The sequence below is a fragment of the Rhipicephalus sanguineus genome, chromosome 11 (genome assembly GCF_013339695.2).
Source record: "Rhipicephalus sanguineus isolate Rsan-2018 chromosome 11, BIME_Rsan_1.4, whole genome shotgun sequence".
Taxonomy (NCBI): domain Eukaryota; kingdom Metazoa; phylum Arthropoda; class Arachnida; order Ixodida; family Ixodidae; genus Rhipicephalus; species Rhipicephalus sanguineus.
The window spans coordinates 76,860,293-76,881,691 of record NC_051186.1 but is presented as its reverse complement, the minus strand read 5'-3'; the positions used below and the strand labels follow the sequence as shown (position 1 = coordinate 76,881,691).

The 21,399-nt window shown below is 47.6% G+C and overlaps 1 protein-coding gene across 1 annotated transcript; it reads left to right on the top strand.

The window, feature by feature from the left end:
* The first annotated feature begins 8,048 nt into the window (after positions 1-8,048).
* LOC119375173 (peroxisomal biogenesis factor 6-like) lies at positions 8,049-20,094 on the top strand. Its single transcript, XM_037645364.2, has 6 exons — positions 8,049-8,192; positions 12,939-13,011; positions 14,998-15,078; positions 17,156-17,310; positions 19,257-19,358; positions 20,011-20,094. Exons 1-6 carry the CDS (start codon positions 8,049-8,051, stop codon positions 20,092-20,094), a joined length of 639 nt encoding a protein of 212 aa, XP_037501292.2.
* The last annotated feature ends 1,305 nt before the right edge of the window (positions 20,095-21,399 follow it).

Sequence of the window (21,399 nt, the reverse complement as noted above, 5' to 3'; positions counted from 1 at the left end):
ATGTTTTCCTCGTCGGTCACGTTTGGTAGCATGGCGTCGAGCGTCGTTGCCGGGCTCCGTCCGTAGACCAACTTGTATGGCGTCATCTGCGTCGTTTCCTGTACGGCCGTGTTGTACGCGAAGGTCACGTACGGAAGGATGGCGTCCCACGTCTTGTGTTCGACATCGACGTACATGGCCAGCATGTCGGCGATGGTCTTATTTAGACGCTCGGTGAGGCCGTTGGTCTGTGGGTGGTACGCGGTGGTGCGGCGATGGCTTGTGTGGCTGTATTCCAAGATCGCCTGAGTTAGGTCAGCCGTGAACGCCGTACCTCTGTCGGTGATGAGAACCTCTGGGGCGCCGTGTCGAAGGACGATGCTCTCAACGAAGAACTTGGCTACCTCAGCGGCACTGCCTTTGGGCAAGGCTTTTGTTTCGGCGTAGCGGGTGAGGTAGTCGGTAGCCACGACGATCCATTTATTTCCGCAAGTCGACGTTGGGAACGGCCCCAGGAGGTCCATCCCGATCTGCTGGAATGGTCGCCGAGGAGGCTCGATCGGCTGAAGGAAGCCTGCTGGTCTTGTGGGTGGTGTCTTCCGTCGCTGACAGTCTCGGCACGTCCTTACGTAGCGAGTGACGTCGGCGGCAAGGCGCGGCCAGTAGTACTTTTCGTGTACTCGTGCGAGCGTTCGGGAAAGACCGAGGTGTCCAGCCGTCGGGTCGTCGTGCAGGGCATGCAAAATTTCTGGTCGCAGTCCCGAAGGTACAACGATAAGGTAGCTGGCTCGGGCCGGAGAGAAGTTCTTCTTTACGAGGACGTTGTTTTTCAGAGCAAATGATGCCAATCCTCGCCTGAATACTTTTGGGACAACGATGGTCCTGCCCTCCAGGTATTCCACTAGACCCTTCAGTTCAGGGTCGGCTCGCTGTCGTTCGGCGAAGTCTTCGGTACTTATGGCTCCCAAGAAGCTGTCATCATCCTGGTCGTCGGGCGTTGGTGGGTCGACGGGGGCACGAGACAAGCAGTCGGCGTCGGAGTGTTTCCTTCCGGACTTGTACACGACAGTAATGTCAAATTCTTGAAGTCTCAGGCTCCACCGTGCGAGGCGACCTGAAGGGTCCTTCAAGTTAGCTAGCCAACACAAGGCGTGATGGTCGCTCACAACTTTGAAGGGCCTGCCGTAGAGATAGGGGCGAAACTTTGACGTAGCCCAGATGATGGCGAGGCACTCCTTTTCTGTTGTGGAATAGTTGACCTCTGCTTTAGACTAGCGACCGGCTAGCATAACTGATAACCCTTTCCAGTCCGCCCGCCGCTGCACAAGGACGGCGCCGAGTCCTATGCTGCTTGCATCGGTGTGAATCTCCGTATCGGCGTATTCGTCGAAATGCGCAAGTATCGGAGGTGTCTGCAGGCGTCGTTTCAGTTCATGAAATGCTTCGACTTGCGCTGTTTGCCACCTGAATTCGACGTCGGTCTTCGTGAGCTGCGTTAGTGGCTCGGCGATCCGTGAAAAGTCTTTGACAAAGCGTCTGTAATAGGCGCACAAGCCGAGAAATCGGCGCACGGCCTTCTTGTCGGTGGGTGGCGGGAAAGCGGCGATGGCAGCTGTTTTCTGCGGGTCTGGGAGCACTCCAGTCTTGCTGATCACGTGACCTAGAAACAAGAGCTCCTCGTACGCGAAGCGGCACTTTTCTGGCTTCAGGGTGAGCCCGGAGTTCTTGATTGCTTGAAGTACGGATTGAAGTCGCTGGATGTGTTCGTCGAAGTTCGAGGAATACACAACGACGTCGTCCAAGTAAACAAGGCAAGTCTGCCACTTCAAGCCAGCTAATACAGTATCCATGACTCGTTGGAAAGTCGCAGGTGCCGAGCAAAGACCGAAGGGCATGACCTTGAACTCGAACAGGCCGTCCGGCGTTATAAAGGCGGTCTTTTCTCGGTCTCTCTCGTCGACTTCAATTTGCCAGTAGCCGGTCTTGAGGTCCATCGACTGAAAAGTAATTCGCGTTGTGGAGTCGATCCAGGGTGTCGTCTATCCGTGGGAGAGGGTATACGTCCTTCTTTGTGATTTTGTTCAGGCGACGATAATCGACGCAGAAACGTAGGGTCCCATCCTTCTTCTTCACTAAGCACCACGGGAGACGCCCACGGGCTGTTGGACGGCTGGATGATGTCGTCGCGTAGCATTTCATCGACTTGTTTCTTAACGGCCTCCCGTTCCCGCGTCGAAACCCGGTAGGGACTCTGACGGAGTGGTCGAGCATTTTCTTCTGTTATGATGCGGTGCTTAGCAAGGGGCGTTTGTCGGACCCGCGACGACGACGAGAAACAGTCCCTGTACTCCTGCAGAAGGCGTCGAAGCTGTTGCTGTTGCGAGCGGGAAGACTTGGGTTTGCGTCGAAGGATGGCTCAGGGATAGTCGTCGGTAGCTTCGTCAGAATCTGAAAAGGCAAACGCATCGCTGACGGCCAAGATTTCTTCGATGTATGCAATCGTCGTGCCCCTGCTCAGGTGTCTGTATTCCTGGCTGAAATTCGTTAGCATCACGCTTCCTTTCCCTTCATACAGCCGAGCAATGCCTCTTGCGACGCAAATGTCACGGTCTAGCAAGCAAACCCTGATCGCTCTCGATGACACCTTCGATGCATTCAGCCGTTTCGGTGCCGACGGGAATTATGATGCTGGATCTAGGAGGAATGGTGACTTGATCCTCGAGCACGTTCAGGGCATGTTGACATGGGTTCGTATCCGGTGGTGTCGCTTTCTCCGACGATAGGGTTATCGACTTGGTTCTTAAGTCGATGACGGCGCCGTGGTCACTTAGGAAGTCCATTCCAAGTATCACATCCCTGGAGCACGTTTTGTAGGATTACAAAGCTCGCAGGATAAGTCCGGTTGTTGATAGTGACTCTCGCCGTGCAGACACCAATCGGCGTTATTAGATGGCCTCCAGCGGTACGGATCTCGGGGCCTTCCCAAGCAGTCCTAACTTTCTTCAACATTGCTGCGAACGGCCCACTGATGACGGAATAGTCGGCTCCAGTATCGACGAGAGCGGTGACGTTGTGGCCGTCGATCAGAACGTCGAGGTCGCTAGTCCGCCGTCTTGCGTTGCGGTTACGTCGTGGCGTCGGGTCACGGCTACGTCGGTTTGCACCGCTGCTTCCGCGTTGCGTCGTCAGGTCTGCTTCCGGTCGCAAAGTTTCGTCTTCGGGACGTCGACGTCGTTCGGCGTGCGGCGGGGGCTCGGAACTTCGTCGCGGTGTCGTCGTCGACGGCGGAGGATCTTCAGCATTTCGTCGTTTCAGCAACCGCACCTCCATCGGTTGCTGCCCTTAGTTTTCCGGATACGGGCTAGGCGACCGGCCCCGGTTTGGGCCAGTGTACTGCCGGCGGTGCGGTGACATGTAGCGGCCGGGCGACGGTGAGCGGGAAGGTCGTCGTTCTTGCCACTGTGTGCCTGTGAGGTAGTCGTCGATGTCGCGAGGCCGTTCGCCTGGCTGCGGGCGCGGCGCGTTGACGGGGAATCCGCGTAGTCCCCATCTGACGGTACTGGCAGCGGCGGTACGTGTGGCCGGCCTCCCCGCAGTGGTAGCAGAGCGGGCGGTTGTCAGGGGCACGCCAGACATCGGTCTTCCTCGGGGTGCAGCGCTGGCCGACAGGTGGGCGGTAGGGCGTCGGTGGCGGCGGCGGCGTCTGGCCGACAGGTGGACGGTAGGGCGTCGCTGGCGGCGTCTGGCGACGGTACTGCGGCGGTGTGTCGTCTTGGCGTGGGCGTGGAGGAGGAGCATGACGGCGGGCTGCAGCAGCATAGCTCATAGCTTGCGGCTGCGGCTCTGCTAGCTGAGGCGCACCGAGTGAATGCTGGATCTCCTGGCGCACGACGTCGGCGATGGACTCTACTTGAGGTTGCGACGGAGGTAGAATTTTTCGCAACTCCTCTTGCACGATTGCTCGAATCGTCTCACGCAGGTCGGCGGGTCCTAGGGCTTGAACGTCGGCGTAGCTTGTAGCCAAGAAGCTGCGGTTGTATTGCCGCGTTCGCATCTCAAGTGTTTTCTCGATCGTGGAAGCCTCAGATGCAAATTCAGCGACCGTCTTCGGCGGGTTCCTTATCAATCCAGCGAAGAGTTCCTGTTTGACACCCCGCATGAGGAACCTCACTTTCTTCTCTTCGGGCATACTTGGGTCGGCGTGTCGAAACAGGCGATTCATCTCTTCCGTGTAGATGGCAATATTTTCGTTGGGTAGCTGCACACGGGTCTCCAGCATAGCCGCGGCCCGTTCCTTGCGGACCACGCTCGTGAACGTGCTTAGGAACGTCGTCCGAAAGAGATCCCATGTTTGTAGGGCGGATTCTCGGTTCTCAAACCACGTCCTCGCGGCGTCTTCTAGGTAGAAGTATACGTGGCGCAGCTTGTCCTCGCAGTTCCAATTATTAAATGTTGAGACCCTTTCGAAGGTCTCGAGCCAAGTCTCGGGGTCTTCACCTGGCGAACCACGGAACGTCGGCGGCTCCCTGGGTGGCTGCATCACGATCGCCATAGGGGGCACTGCGTCAGTCATCGTCTCAGCGGTCGATGTGACGGTCTTCGGCTGCCTGGCGTTTTCGGGAAGGAGCCCGTACTCTGGTTGTAGCCCCTTCTGCCGGCGGCTGGTTCGAGGATCCGGTTTGTCCTTAGAGTCGTCTTCTTCGCGGCTTGGGCTTGGGTCAGCGCTCCGCGGTGGCGTCCGGATCATGAAGCAGCACCTCCACCAGATGTCACGTGGTCGTGACGTCGACGAAGACAGCAGTCGGCGTTTGCAGAATGAAACTGTTTATTTGGCCGAACTTGTGGCCGGGAAAATGAGAACTAGAACTACAGCAATACACGCTGTACAATGATAGCGGCGAACAGGGCGTCGTCCGTCGATCAACTGACAAGCGATCAAGCGCGTCGGCTTTTATACAGGCGCTATCGAACTTTCCAGCGATATCGCTGGTGGCGGCGTTATCTCTAGACAAAACTGGAACATTCGCGTGCGGGGCGCAATCTTAACAAACCGATCTACTACAATCGCGACGCTTCTAGAACACTACTTCGCGGACAGCGTCGAGCGTTGATAACCGTCCCTGCCGGTCAAACCCGAATACATCAAAACAAGACAAGAAGTGGGCGTGGCAATATACTATTGCACAAAAAAATTAGCCCAGCTTGCGCTAAGTTGCGCAAGGCTGGGTCACAGCAGAGCTGGTGGGTACCTAGCTGGACCTGGCTTGGCTTGGCTTTTACCCTCTCGCCTCTCTCTTTCCTACCCCTTGCTATACTATACTATAGGTGGCTATGCTTGCTCTCGTCAAGAAATTTTTTTGCCAAGAATTTCTCACTTTCTCAATATGTTTATTTCTCTCTCTCTGTACTCATTCTCTTGCCCATCAGAATTATTGCATCCCACGCCGGCGAAATGGGCGCACGTGTTCTGTGTTCTGGGAGCGAAGCACAAGACGACAATAAAGAAGAGAGCACGTGCCGGTTCATGATGTTGATAATTTTCTTTCTGCGATACTCTGGCAACTTTGAGCATGTCGGCTCCGCTGTAAAAGCAGTGTGCCAGCTGTAGGTCTTAGAAGAATGAACTGTTGGGTGAGTTGGTGCTCCATTATCATGAAAAGTGTGCGAAAAACGTGGACCAAGGGAGACGAGAACAGCAATGTGCTTGTGCTGTTCTTGTCTCCTTTCATCCACGTTTTTAGCCAGGGTTCGTAGCGGTCCTTGAAACCCTTGAAAACTCTGGAATTTTTAAATAGCATTTTCAAGGCCTTGAAAACCCTTAAATTTTCGTACGTCCTTAAATGTCCTTGAATTTTGTCAATACACTTTTGTTGAGCCAGTCTTTAGCAGTTGCTTTTTGTATAGTTCTGTGCGAATAATCGAGAACATATAACAGTTGTGGAATTGGCTATGACGTTAATTTAAAATTTTGAAAGTATTTAAAAAGAACGAATAGACACATTCTACCATATGTAACCCGCCTTAAAGATGGTTTCACTGCACCACGGGACTCTTCTGCCGTGAAACCACCTTGTACCAGCGCGAAGCCATGCTTCTGCACTTCAGACATTTTTTTTTTTTTTTGTTAACGTCTTATATTGCCTACATCTGAGAAAGCTTAAAACTTAAAGTATTTTTTCACGTATAATTTGCATCCTACTACTATTCGAATTCATTTCAAAATTATTTGACACTAATTGCTATTCACTTTGAGCCTAAAAAGTTATAAATTCGCACGAGCCTACTTTTGATCAGAGGGTTAACAAGGATTTTATTTTGAGGCAGTGGGGAGGAAACAGTGCCCGACACCTTTGTAAATCTGTGTGTGTCTGTGCATATGTATTCATCAGGTGAACATGTTCATGGACTAGTTGGTACTTGCTATGTGACATAATTGCCCCTAAAATGACTCAAAGTAAGTTGGAAGAGCTCGCCGTGTTTCATGTTTGTGTTTTTTCCTGCATTTCTGTGTTATATTAGCGGCGATTACGTCACTATATATTCATATAAGGTTAAAAAATTCTAAGGCTGGCAATGCGCATTTTGTGTGTGTGCGTGCGTATGCCCACAATACATCCATATTGGGAGGTCACTCAGTTTAAGCAAACTAGCAGCAGAATACTAAAACCTGCGGAAAACAGTGTTATGCCATAAAACCTGCAGTGATCAAAATATGAGCGAAGAAAGGAACTGTGAAAACTAGGGGTGTGCGAATATTCGAAATTTTGAATATTTTTCGAATAGTGTTTGCTATTCTATTCGATTCGCACAGGAATTTTGCTATTCGAACTATTCGAACTTCCGAAAAATAAATACAGTCAACGTCCGATTGAACGTGACCCCTTCAGATTTTCAATATGCTGCACCTATCACACTCTGGTATTGCGGCAAAGCTGCCTTTCAAGCTCCCTTACGGTCGAACTTTGCCAAGACACAGTCAACGTCCGATTGGAAGTGGTCTCTATGTTTTCAATATGCTTCACCTCATCACATCCCGGTATTGCGGCAAAGCTTTTTTTCAAGCTCCATTACGGTTGAACTTTGCCAAGAGACAGTCAACGTTCGATTGGAAGTGGTCCCTAGATTTTTCAGTATGCTCCACCTCATCACACCATCGTATTGCGGCAAAGCTGCCTTTCAAGCTCCGCTACGGTCGCAAACGTATTAACTCAAGAAAACGCTGGTTCCAACATGGAGATGAAAGATGTGGCAGAGTTAGGGGCTCAATTAATGCTGTTTTGGGCTTGAAATTTGTGCAGGAAGTCCGAAAAATCGGACGCCGAAGCTTTTTAGCATCCAAAATTTCAGATGTTCTTATATATCGACGTCTACGAGGCAGATTTGGAACTCCGGACTTGGAGGGAGCACACCCTTGTCCACCACATCAGTTGGGCTTCCACAGAAGTTGAAAGAGGAGGAGAGGCTGAGGAAATGGCATCTTTGCCTATTACGTGCAAAGTGTTGTCGGCAACACTTTGGTTGCACCAAATCATGTACATAAATGCGATTCGGCCTCTACATTGCCTCATTCTTGATAAGACAACTATGAAACACCACCCCGCCAGTGCTTCATCAACCTAGCGAAAAGAAACACTTTCATGTTGCTATCTCATAAGAACATGCTTAGCAATCCTTTTCGCTTCGAAGTATTCGAAAAATATTCTAGAAATATTCGAGAAATATTCTAAAAATATTCGATTCGATTCGCACTCACACTTCAATATTCGAATTCGCTTCGCACCCAAAATTTTGCTATTCGCACAGCTCTAGTGAAAACTCCTTTAGTTAGCTATTGATTGTGAAAAAGTGCCTGCTTTGGCTTGTGTGCAATCAAAGATGTGCTTCATGCTGTAAAAGCTGTTGTTTCCATTTTATATGATCTCAACAAATGTTATTTCAAGTCCTTGAATTCTTTTCTTGAAAGTTGCTATGAACCCTGTTAGCACAGTTTTCATGATGATAATACTGTAGGTGTTGTTATCTCGCAACTTCCTCCGCAGTGGTTTTAGTAGCCGTACAACTGTTTCGAGATGGGTGTCTTAGTTCGTCCGTATCTTCGCAGGCCCCTGCGTGAGCGTGTGCCGCCTTGTGTGCTCCTGAGTGGGTCCCATGGGTGTGGCAAGCACACTACCCTGACTGCACTGACACGTTCTCTAGGGTTGCATCACTACCAGGTCAGTGCAGCCATGATGTTACAGTCGCGCTCAATATGACTTGCAACTCGGTAGCGCATGTCCTCAAGAGCTTAAAGGTCACCCGTGGCTTCCACTAGCCTTTATTACCACCACTATTCTCTGATCTGTCACTTGGGGACAATGCCAAATGAGAAAACCTCATCTGTTTGTAGGATTCACCTCAATTTGAAGCCATGCGCAACCTTTGAGCTCGTGAGGCTGCTTTCTTCCATGTTGCAAGTCATATTGAGTGCTACTAACAGTGCTCATGGGGTGAAATGCAACATTAAAAATTTTAGTATAACGACTGGCATGAGCAGTAGCTCGAGGTAACCATGTCACGTCAGTGCGATTCTGGCCGCTATAGCTGACTTTGGCTCTGAATTCGAATTTAAATTACACCGATACGACACGAACTGAATATGGTGGAAATGAAAGTACGTGCATCGCATAGCCCTAAATTGCGGTGTTTCAATCTGTGACCACTGTACATCCATGCTTCTGCAATTTCCTACATCTATTGGTACATTGGACTAGAGCACTGCACGGGCCCGGGCCGGCCCGAAAGCCCGGGCCCGGCCCGGCCCGCGGGCCGGGCCGGGCCGGGTTAGGGATTGTTGGATCGGGCCCGGGCCGGGCTCGGGCCCGTGACCTTCGGGCTCGGGTCGGGTTCGGGCCTGAGCCAGGCCCGTATTAGGCCCGGGTATCATACGTATCTATAATCACGCTCCGGACACCCGACACGTCACGTCGACGGGGATCGCTAAAGAGGCCGCCGGCTGGTTCACTTCGGCGTTCTAATAGACACTTGTTTTGGAAGCCCTTAGTCCGGTCTCGCTTTACGGCGTAACATTTTCAAAGATCGAAGGCGGTCACACGAAGACGACGAGACAGCCATCTTCAGGGAACAGCGGGGACGGTGGCTCGCTCTCTAACGGGTGTGCCTCGCTTTGACAGATCTATGGCACTGCGGTGGCGGTGACTCGGGGAAGAAGGGTGGGACAAAGAACGTTCTTGTTTTGAACACGAAAACGTTGTGTACGTTGGGTGCAGTTGCCTGCCGAGGAGTCAACACGACAGCTTTAATTTATGTAACGCTGCCCAGCCTGGTGTATTCCTACCAGAAGCAGCTAGAGCACGTTTTTTTTTCATTGCATTGTGCAATAGATGAAGTTTACAGACTTGCTACTTTTCCTCAACAGCCCTAGCTCGTATGTAATTGATGTAAAACTTAAACTAAAAATGTCTGCCATGTTTTTTTTGTTTTTTTTCAGTTTATGGAGGTATATTTCGTAGTCGTTCTTTGAAATGCAAAAATTGCGTGGTTAGCACTGCGTGCGTACATGAAACAGCCAGCTATGACTCCAATTATATTTTATATTGCCCTGCAATTATTTTGCAAGAGTGTTACGGGCGTATAACCGAAAGTATACACAGTACCAGTGAAAGTCGTGACACTGACAGAAGTTCCCAAAACAATCGCTAGAAAATATCTTGTGTGTGGCAGGTATCTTCACAATAACCGAAGGTTAGACAGTGCCTCCTTTATGCTCAAGGCATAACTAGCTGAAACGGGTCGGGCCGGGCCGGGCCCAAACCTTTCGGGCCCAGGCCAGGTACGGGCCACGTTTAAGAACACCGGGCTGGGCTCGGGCGGGCCGGAGCATAGCGTTTTCGGGCCGGGCCGGGCCCGGGCCGGAAAAATCGGCCCGTGCAGTGCTCTACATTGGACTGGTTCCTAAAGCACTTTTAACATTTGCCCTGATGCTGATGGCTATTAAGTAACCTATTCTCGCTTAACCTTGAAACAAGCAAATTTTCCATGCAGGCCACAGGGCTCCACAGACGTGGATTTTCCCACGAGACACAGTGGTACATCACCACTGTAAAAATTTGAGATATTTCATTGTAACATTTGTGGAGATGCTTTGGTTTAAAGTATTCCTCGCGTAAGCCCAGTGCATGCAAAAAGAATATTTGTTTTCGTATATAGTTACCAAAAAAACTACGAAACGATTCGGATGCCTTCCTGTGGCTTAGAAAGCCAGAAAAATCCTAAGAACTGTTACTTTATCCTGTCATTCTGCCTGATTCAGAGCTCTCTCCACCAGAGGTTACAACGTTACAACACAGCCTTTAGTAGAACTATAGCTTCCAGTAGCCTCTTTGCATGCACATTACAGGTGGGAAGTATATTTCTCACTGCCCATTAAAGGATTAATGGAATGTCCGTATGTCCAAGCTTTATGTTAAGCTGCTTTACTTTTTCTTAATTCTGGCAGATCTTGGCGATGTAAGTGAACCAGGTTAGCCTGTTCAGCACACTAGATTTTAGTGAGATGAGCGTAAAATTATCTCGCGTGATCCCTGAAGACTGACCAGTCAAGTGTATTGTTAATTGGAGACGTGTACTACCCCTTATCCTCCTCAGTCGCAAATTATGATTGACTGTCAATACATGAGCCCATTTACTGTACTCCTATTTTCCAATGCGCTGGAGATTTCACTTGAAACCAGTGAAGGCTGCAAAATGATGCTTTGTTCATATTCTAGCGAGTCATGGTAAATATAAAATAATTAAATGTGTATTTATTGGGCATTGAGTTATGCAGCATATCTTCTTAAGCAAAATTTATTCCACTGCTGATATAGCGCAAGAACAGCTTGCAACAGCTTGCTCAATTGCCTTAAGCATTGTGAGACCGAATAAATTATACTCATTTATCATTGCCAAATTTTCTCCAATATACCTGCCCAAACCTACCTTGCCCAAAATGTACAAAATGCCCAAAACGTACAGGAATGTAACCTGCTGTAAATATAACCGTAAATGTATAAATTGCCATAAATTCGTAAATGTAACCTGCCGAAAGTGTGCAGAAAGTTGAAAACTTAAGTCGTGATGCACATTATGCGCAAATTTTAGTTATGCAGGTGATACGGTAATGCAAGGAAGGTGGCTTCATGGCAATATCTGTGGGTCTTCTTTCTGTTATATTAATTTTTTCGCAGTTTGTAGTTGAGGGGGCTGGTTATATGCAGGGGCGGGTCATATGTGAGAAAATATGGTACTGATGAAATGCAGCACGTCGACCATCCATTCAAGTGTGGTAGTGCCTGCCAAAAAATTTGCATCGGTAATGCACTTTAAAAATACATAAAATGAGGCCACAATATATCAGAAAAAAGAGTCAGCAATTTACCCAAAAGTCAGTTTCGGTTCCTTTTCCTTTGTTCACCTCTTTAATTGGAAACCACAATTTGTGCATACAAATATGTATGCCACGTTTGAAAATTCCCATCCCGTTTGAGTGTAAAGGCAGTCATAGGTCGGCCAACTCACTCATGAGTCGACTCACTCAGACTCAGATCAAGTCTGAGTTTGAGGGAGTCTAGGCGAGTAACATTTTGGTGAGCTTGAGTCCAAGTGAGCTCGGTCGGGAAAACTTTTGGTGAGTCTGAGACCGAGTGAGCCTAAACCACCTCCGATATTTTTTCATACATTTCAAGTAAACACGCATCGTGTGCAGAATGCCGTCACAATCAACAATGCCACACGTGGCAGTGCTATAAGCTGTGGGCATGCTACAAATTCCAAGAAACAATTTCTTCTCCTCTCTGGGCTCTACCGGTCTGCCTAGTGACGTGAGTGACGTCAGCGTGCTGATTTTGTGATGCGCTTTGCACGCGATGCTGCAATTGGTCGAACAAGAACTCATGACTTCCGGCTAGTTTGCAAGCAGCTGCCAGTGCTCCTTGCTGTTCTTCGTCGTGTTGCCTGCATGTGCGCGCTTGCAAATCAGCAACTGTGGCCCTTAATGCAACTGCCAAATCGCTAACGTACCAGCACAGTCATGCCTAGTGGTCTGATAAGCTGCGCGAACTGAAGCCGACAGGGTTTTGCGATGGCTTCCACACATCAGAGTGTGGTGCTTGGCTGCATAAGTGCCGACTGGAAAAACGGAAAGGCGCGATACATGTCGCCGTACGGGTCCATTATGTTGGCAATCCTTTGAAGGCGTGCGCGCAATGCAGGGTCCATACCGGCAGGATTCGTAGGAGCACGGGCCGGCACAGCAGCAACAGCGTTTAGCCGAGAAGCACAGAGTTCACATAGTCGCGGCAACTAGAAGCGCCCGCTGTTTCGATGAGCGCGCCAGCGATGATGGTATGTCACGTGAGATTGGGAGGGGCACTCGGCGAGGAGGGCAAAGTGGGCAAAGCGGCTTTGGGAGAGGAGACCAGCAGACGAGTGGAGGGCAGCGAAGAAAAGAGTGAAACAAGCAGCGTTTCGATCATCAAACACATGTAACTCCGCTATTACGGCACCGTTTCGAAAAATTCTCACGGCTATGTGTTCGTTGTAGACTCGTGCACAACTGTCACACCACAAATAAATTTCGACCTCTGGGTGGTTTAGGGGCCCTTTACTGTTTAGCGCGGGAACTTATGAAGATGGGAACAGCAGAGGATGCACACGAGCGTTTCTTGTCCACGTTTTAAGTTTCTGCACTAAACACCAAGAATATGTTCGACCAACAAGGCCAGAATCCTACCCTTAATAAGTTAGTGTTACCACTGCTGTAAATCTTTCTGGAACGCGAGATTTATGAAGCCACTTCATTCTTCAACAGGAATTGGTGATCTGAACAGGGAGCACACAGCAGTGACTAAATGCATGTTACAAGGTTCCTTGTAAAGGATTGGCGGGCTGCCCTTGACCCACATGTACGCGTCGCACTGCAGGTCAACTGCCAACAGCTTCTCGGGGACACGGCAGCAGCGGCGGAGACACGTATCAAGAATACCTTGATGAAAGGTAACTGCTTTTTCTGAGTGGAACAAGCATACGTGTGCAAAAATGTTGGTGAATTATAATGAGTGTAGATGAGTCGCCCACAGCTCAACTTCTCCGACACAACCACACACGATGTGCTAATAATAGATGATTTCAGGAATGCGGCTCAAAATATGAAGACTTGTTTCTCACTTTCTACTGCTTTCTTTTGTGCAAACATGCTTCTGAGATAGGAGGGACCTAATCGTGGCCACAGAAGTGGCATTTACGAGGGCGGTCCGATAAGTACTTAGCCTCACCGCGAGAGCGCGACTCTATCTCATGAGACATATACTGACGTTAAGTACGCTCTCTTAGAGAGACACATCCGAAGGTCCAGTCGAATCGGGCTCGCGGTTTTGTTTTGGCCGCTTGAGGAAGCAGGGGGTGTTCGTGTGTCCGTTAAAAATGGAAAAAGAGCAATATCGGTCGGTGATTCGATTCTAGTTTTTGGAAGGGAAATCGCGCCGCGAAATCAAAGAGCAACTGGATGCCGTCTATGGTGAGCCTTTTCCTTCGATGGCAACCGTAAAAAATTGGCTCAACGAGTTTAAACGTGGTCGCACGTCAGTTTTTGATGAGCCTCGCCCAGTGGCCCCACAAACGGCTACCACGGCCGATAACGTGGCAAAAATCCACGACCTCGTATTGGCAGACCGCCGACTGAAGGTGCGTGATATAGCTGAGTCAGTAGGCATCTCAAAAGACCGCCTGGGTCATATCCTGCATGAAATTTTGGTCATGAGAAAGCTGTCGACGAAATGGGTGCCGTGTTTGCTCACTCCGGAAAACAAGCGCGTCCATGAGACCACTTCAGAGCAGTGTTTGAAGCTGTTTAAGCATAATTCGAAGGAGTTCCTGCGTCGTTTTGTGACTGTCGACGAAACATGGATCCACTGGTACACACCAGAGACGAAAGAACAGTCGAAACAGTGGACTGCACCCGGAGAACTTGTTCCGAAGAAGGTGAAGACTGTCGCATCGACCAGAAAGGTGATGGCCACCATTTTCTGGGATTCTCAAGGTGTGATCTTCGTCAACTACCTTGAGAAGGGCAAAACAGTGACAGGACCCTACTACACTGAATTACTGGGCCGATTTGACGCCGAAGTGCGAAAAAAAAAAACGGCTACATTTGGTGAAGAAAAAGGTGCTCTTCCACCATGACAACGCGCCAGCTCACACCTGCGCCGTCGCCACGGCCGAGTTGGTCGAAATGGGCTATGAAGGGGTGCCCCCTCCAGCGTATTCTACGGATTTGGCCCCGAGTGATTTCTTCTTGTTTCCCAACTTGAAAAAGTCACTCGCTGGACAAAGTTCTGAGTCAAATGAAGAAGTTATCGCCGCCACAGAAGCCTACTTTGCAGCTCAGGAGAAAACGTATTTTTCTGGCGGGATCAAGAAGCTGGAGGATCGCTGGGTCAAGTGTTTAGAGTTGAAAGAGGACTATGTTGAGAAATAAATCGACACCATTCCAAAATTTTCGTTTTCCTTTTGAGGCTAAGGACTTATCGGACCGCCCTCGTATGTGTATGCTTGTACATTATGCAACCATAGTACAGTAGACTCGTTAAACAGAACCTGAAAGGAGCGGAAAAATGTGTTACATTTAACTAGAGTTCCGTTTACTGAGAGATGAACAGGGGTGCAGAATTCAAGTTTGAAACCGAATGATATTTCAGGCAGTTGTTTCATTTAAGCAGCGATTCCGTTTAAGAGATTTCCGTTTACTGAGAGTCTACTGTAATGGTAACCGCATTTTGCATTTGATAACCGAGTTCTATCAACTACACTTAATATTACATCGCACTTTGTGCTTCTGGTGCTTCTTTAATTCAACTTTCTGAGTAATCATGCCAGGTCCAATTATCGGGTATATAATTATGTAGGTCAAACTGACTCATATAATGCCACTCTGTCCTTGAAGCAGCATGCAAACAAGTACTTGTCACGTGGCTCCCCCTACAGCACAACTGTATACACCCTGCCTGCTGCAGCTGTCCAACGTGGAGGTATTCAGCCTGGACAGGGACGTCGGCTCCGGCGGTGGTGCGCATCTCTCACGTTCTTTATTTGCTCGTTGTGATCATTGAAGCCCTTTCTAGCTTTTCTTAAGCATTTGGTTTACTATTCATTACTGCAGTTATACGTTAGCCGTTATACTCTTACAGCTACCACATAACACGATACTGTTATACCGTTAGCATTACCACTATTCCTCTGTCGCGTTCAATGGTGTGTGCATTGTATGAACATAGAGGATTAGGTTTCCAGAGGTTTGAGAAACGAGAAACACATGACTAGGCCAAATTGATGTCAGTGTCTAACCTAAGGGACACATCTTCTTGCGCCTTGTCATCCCCCTCCCTGCGTAGCTTTCGGCACGCTCGCTCGTATGAGAGGAGAGAGAAAGCGCTCGATGCATGCGACAAATCCCTGCAACTCCGCTCGTACTTGACGGATTCTAAACATTTTTGCGGCATGTGATTCGTGAAGCATCATGCACTAATAGTGAGACTATTCATGATAACTCAAAAATGTCTTGCAGGGCCCCTTTAAGATGATTAGAGACATTCATTACACAATAATCATAAGAATTAAAATAATCATCTTTTTAATAAAGCACACAGGCAATTGGGTCAAATGGGAGAATTGAAGTCGTTCCTGTGAAGAGCTTATTGCCACTTTGAGATTTCCAAAAGTGGCTGCTGGTAGTTTTTGGGTAGTGATGAAATTCGACAAAATTCACCGGTGAAACTGAAACCATCATGCTGAAGGGAATGTTTCAATGCAAATTTTTTGCTACCCGAATTTGAAATTATCTGCATACAAAATTTTTCAGTATTATTTTTGTCGCTTAGCAATAAGCCTCTTTGTACTAGGGATATACTTAGTCATATTTATCTTGGCGATATGCGGGAGGCCTTGTGTGCAACAAGTTCAGAAGTTTTTCAGAATAAGCATGCATATTGATATCCAGAATCTTTTCCTATCTGATCTGGTATTGGTGCACAAATATGTTCACATAGCTGGAAGCTGTCTTACGAATGTAATTTTTTTTGAACTAGATGCCTCTCGTCACTTTTTCACGACAAGGCGACACATTGCACACTGTTGTGGCAAGTGTTCTAAAAAATATTTCCATGTTCCCAGAACTTCGTACATAGGAAGAGTTCTGAATAAAATAAAGTTTTATATCTACAGATAAAAGAATTTCATGTCACAAGAAGTTGGGTTTGTTGAACCTTCCTGTACTTGTAGCTCTCACTAAGCATTTTAAGATTTTAACCTGGAACAAGCATGTGCAACGCAGGTATTCCCCCCCCCTCGCGACTATTGAACATTTCAGTTCTTTAGTTCTTTGCCTGGACGTGTTCATGAATTGCCACTATGCGATTCTTTTGTCTGCAATTGATGTTTATATCACTGTCCCTGCAATAGCCCTGGGTGGGATGCAGTTTGTAAAAATAAATTCATAAATATTCTAGGGATTAGTGAATAGTAAACTTGAGGTTTAAAGCAAGTAGTGATTTGGTCGAATAATTTCTAATTGAATGGGTCAAACAGTATACGTCCCATATTATAAAGGAAGATAAACGTTTTTGCCGTGACCTAACTTACTTGCACAATATGTTTAAGAATAAGAACAAGGCTTGTGCGAATGTCACATGTTTGGTTCGAAGCAAAGTGAAAACAGCCTTGAATTGTTGCAAATTTTGAATAGCAGTGGAGTGCGAGTTATAAGCGGTAAAATACGTTGCGTTTTAAGATTTTCTATACATAGCACGTATAAGCCCGTATAACATGCTTCTAAAGAAAATAACAATAATCGAGGTGCAGTAATAATGTGCGCTCAACCTTGAAGTGTGGCTTCGTGGCAGTGTGGCTTTTCACGGCATAGTAGCCACACAGTGCAGTGAAACCATTATTTCAGGGAGGTTACATGCGCTAAAATGGACGTCTATTAGTTTGTTCTGAACTTTTTGAAATTTCAGAAATTTCTAATTTGTGTCAAAGCGAATTCGGATACTGCAATATTCGTTCAAATATTGGAAGCGCTGAAATAGTCGCCCATGCCTATAAATTTGTGAACATGATGTAACGAGCAGATTCTCTTGGCGCGCAGATCCCCGGGTGGTCCGCTGCCTGGGTGACACGCTACGTGCATTGAACGGCGATTCAGACGAGCTGCCCGTGGCTGTGGTGGCCACCACGGCCGCCGACCCCGACACCCTTCACCCGGACTTGGCCCCCCTATTCCTACACTCTATTGAAATCTCGGTGAGTTAAAAGGAAACACCAGCGATATTTATATGTCCACTGATCTCAATAAAATATTCAATATGCATTCTCTTTGGTACTTTAGAGGGGCCCCTAAACCACCCTCAGGTCGAAATTTAGTTGTGGTGTTGCAGTTGTCCACGATTCTTCAGCGTAGTGTCGGGAGTCATCATAGTGCTTCAGCATGCCTACAGGCATCATCTCTAATGTTGACAGGAACAGCGGACAGCCTCGAAGATTTCCTACGGTTGCTATGCGCTGGATGATATGTAGAGAGAGTGACGCTTACGGGCTCAGGTCTCGGATGGCTCGGGCTTCAAGTATCCAAGAGGTGCGTGATCTATGTGGGAGCATCGGACACTCGACTCACATCACAGTACAATGCATATGGGGCATCGCCCAGTCATGTAGCGTTAGAGCTTTGAATAAATCAGTTTTATAATCCAACTCTACAACACATCACTATAGAACATTCAACTTACTTATAGCCGTGAGAATTATTTTAAATGTTGCCGCAATGGTGGAGTTGCACACGTTTGATGATCCAAGTAGCCCTCGCTTGTTTCGCTCTTTCCTTCGCTATGCTCTGTTCGTCGGCTCGTCTCTCTTCCTGGCTGAGTGGTCTTCCTCACCGTGCGAGGAGGAAGAGCGGCAAGCACACGTGCCTGTGAGCAGACAAATGGGCTCTTTTTGTGCACAACATGAGCAGACAAAAATGTTGATGTCACGGTGAACGCTGAGGATTACCGAAAGGCCTGGACAGAAGGGATTGTTTCTGGGGATTTGTGTGTCGCCCGTGGCTCGCAGCACTGCCGCGTTTGGCATTGTTCACCATGACGGCATTCTGAACTCGGTGCATGCACCTAAATGTTAAAAAATTATTGTAGGTAGTTTAGGGGCCCTTTGAAGGGACACTAAAGTGAAACAATGAACGCACTTAGATTGATAAATTATACTCTAAAAACTTTAATGACGTTAATGTCATCATCATATGTTTATTAAAAGAGTAGAAAATCAAGGTCGAAGTTTCATTTTTAAGTGTTGCGCCCAAATCTCCGCACATGACGTCACAGATTTCAGAGTGAATTTTTCGTATTTTAGCGACATTGGCTCAACGAAATTTCCTGAAACTTGGTATGTTAGTTCTGTGACCTCCTCAGACGACAATGTATGCTTCATTTTTACCGTTTAGAAACTGCATAGGCACTAGTAGGTGGTGTCAAAATCTATGACGTCACGGGGATTGGTGTGGGAGTTTCTAGGGGGTGTTGCCACCCGCATTTTCTTTTTGTGCGCTTCCTCACTTACCAAGCGTCTTCTCGCAGCAAGCGTGGTGATTTTGGCATTGTGAAAAAGTAATTTACTGATATGAGAAAAATCATTTTTCTCTTTAGTGTCTCTTTAATAATGTATGCCAAACCATACATTTGCAAATTGCTTAGCTTTCCTGAAGATTAATTTTAAAGGTGCTTAGAGCATTCCCGTATCATGCCTTCAAATGTGGGCTCAACTCAGCGCTCAAATTGCCGCTGTCAAGGTCCGAAAAGCTGGCACAACTTGCTGCATTGTCGAATGACATCACCAGTTTCTCTTTTCTTGTGGCAGCAGCGTGTGTGCTCTGTCTGCATTGCGGCGAGGTATGGTGTGACGTTACTGTGAACATTGCAGGAAGCAGCTACCCATCTCAGTTTCGATTTCGACGCATCGTTTGGGCAGGATGTAACAATGCTCATATACTTACATATACATTTGGGTCGTTGCGGACATCAAAATATATTTTGTGAGTGAGTCTGAATGAGCTCCAGGTTTTTTGCCGACCTATGCACCCTGCTATGACACTGCTCCACCTGTCATGGCCACGTGCGTGTTTTTTAGAAGCTTTGAACTCTATAATTTTATTGTGAGTTGATTTTTCAGAAAAATGCTTTTGTCACTTGTGTGTGCAGTACCCAAATGAAGAGGGCCGTGCTCAGCTGCTGGATGCATTGCTGTGGAGCCTTCCCAAAAACAACTCGGTGGATATCTCCTACCTGGCTCAGAGGACAGCCGTGAGTCAGCTTCTGTTTTGTTTCGGCAGTGGCTGTCGTTGACTGTTTCAGCTCTCAACATGTCTTTCTGTTGATCCGTCTACAGGCTATACCACGAAATATGACAGTTTGAGTAAAACGTCGAAAGCGATAATAAGGCCTTAACGTTGCAGCTAAAACGGCTCGGAGAGCATTCTATGTACTGTATTTTCTTATGTGTAACCTGCGCCCCTAATTAAGAGCCACGCAAAAAATCGAAAAGAAAAAGAAGTCTCTGCTTGGTGCCTTGAATTTCCCTTCCTTACGTTACCGCGAAGTAGTGCCAAGAAGCTGTCACTTGGCACACTGAAATTTGCATATAACTTACGCCCAAACTATAGCTCTGAAATTTGTCTATATATTGTTTGGGTTGTATGCAAGAAAATATGGTATATGCAGGTGCAACGTGCTGCCAGGATGCAATACACAAGGTAACTGCCAGATATCACGTGGCATTGGCATAGTGAGCGTCGTCACTGGTTTAAAGGTATTGCATCTTAGTAGTACACAAAATGAGACTGAAAAGCTGAACAAATCAGACTAGTTCCGATATGTTCAGTGCTTACGCACAGCGAGAAACCCAGCAGGAAAACTAGTGTGCCTGTAATGTACGCGCACACGACGCTCATGCTAGCAGCAAAAGGCAGAATGCTGTGCCAGCTCCACCACCAAGCTGCTTGAGAGCAACACTGATGGTGCGGCCACCTTTTTGTTTTGAAAGCTACATGCATTCCAGACAACGGTCTTTAACGACTATTGCCGGGAGGGTTTGAAGCAATGCTGAAGAGTGCATCATTAGCAGGAAATCAGGATGATGGCATGATCGCAGCTTGAGTGTCCGTGTAATGGCTGCCACAACAAGCAAAACGTGATTCACATGGACAAAGACTCATCAAGTAAGCATGGCTTCCGTAGACTTGCTGAAAAAAAAAAAAGCATGAATATCTTGACCACCGACATGTGCCGTAAAAGGAGTTCTTCTCATGATATCACTTTTGTTCGTGTTTTTCTGAGGGATATATATATTCCACTATGGCGAAATAAACTCGTTATTCAGTGCTTGGTTTTGTCGCTTCTTTCTGTGTCCCGTCCTAGCACTGTTTCCAGAAGTTCAAGCAAAACATCTTACCCCTCTTCCAAACGGCAATGCTTTATGCCATTTGCATTCGATGATGTGCACGTTCAGTGTCAGTAGTTTACGGCTGCTGGGAGAAATGTAATGGGATCGGGTCAAAATGTCAGTTACACTCATTATAGTGAAGTTGAAGGGAGAGCTGAAATTATGTTGTGGTTTGTTTTACTGTTAATATTGTTTTTCACCTCAACATATGCCTTATGGAATGTGAAACGAACGTGCAAAGCTGGCATTGTGGCCTGTAGAACCGCTGCAAGACAGGCATGCGATGAAACTTTAACAAAACAACAAAATAATTTCCTCGGGTACAAGACGCGGCTGTTTTGCACCCGACATGACAGCTTTCATGGTGGCTGCCTTTGGTTCCAACGTACTAGTCGTGTTTCACTTCCATTTTCTGTTTCTCTTGTCCGTGCTCTTGAGAAACCAGCAACAGGACAATGCATTCAAAGATAACACTGCTGTGAAGCAAAAGAAAAAAAAGGTCATCATTGTCGAGCAGTGTATGGAGCACAACCGGATGTGCCAGCGGCACATTTGATTTGCAGTGTTACAGGAAAAATAAAGCAGTGTAAAAGACATCGACGAGAGGTAAGATGCAAGAAACATGCCAAGTACTAGCATAAGCAACCGTTTGAATGCCCTCAGGTTGTATGTTTTGCAAAATGCGGGTCTCAGGTTCAATTCTATAGTCGTATGCAACTTTAGAAGTCCGCAGTATTTTTTCCTTAAAGGCGGGTGACCACAAGCCTGCACCAATGGGCGTGCGCTCCAGGCTGATGTCATGAGCCGAACGGCCAGGGACTCGGAGTGCCTTCAGAGAATGTGGCCGAGTGCACAAGCGGGACTATTCTTTTAGTCGCGGAGGCGATTGGTTGTAGAGCTTCG

Excerpts from the sequence above, each read along its gene's own strand:
- LOC119375173 (XM_037645364.2), top strand. The coding sequence starts at position 8,049 with ATGGGTGTCTTAGTTCGTCCGTATCTTCGCAGGCCCCTGCGTGAGCGT. Across the intron at positions 13,012-14,997 it reads CAAGAATACCTTGATGAAAG|CACAACTGTATACACCCTGC; the intron begins GTAACTGCTTTT and ends CTCCCCCTACAG. Across the intron at positions 17,311-19,256 it reads TACACTCTATTGAAATCTCG|TACCCAAATGAAGAGGGCCG; the intron begins GTGAGTTAAAAG and ends TTGTGTGTGCAG.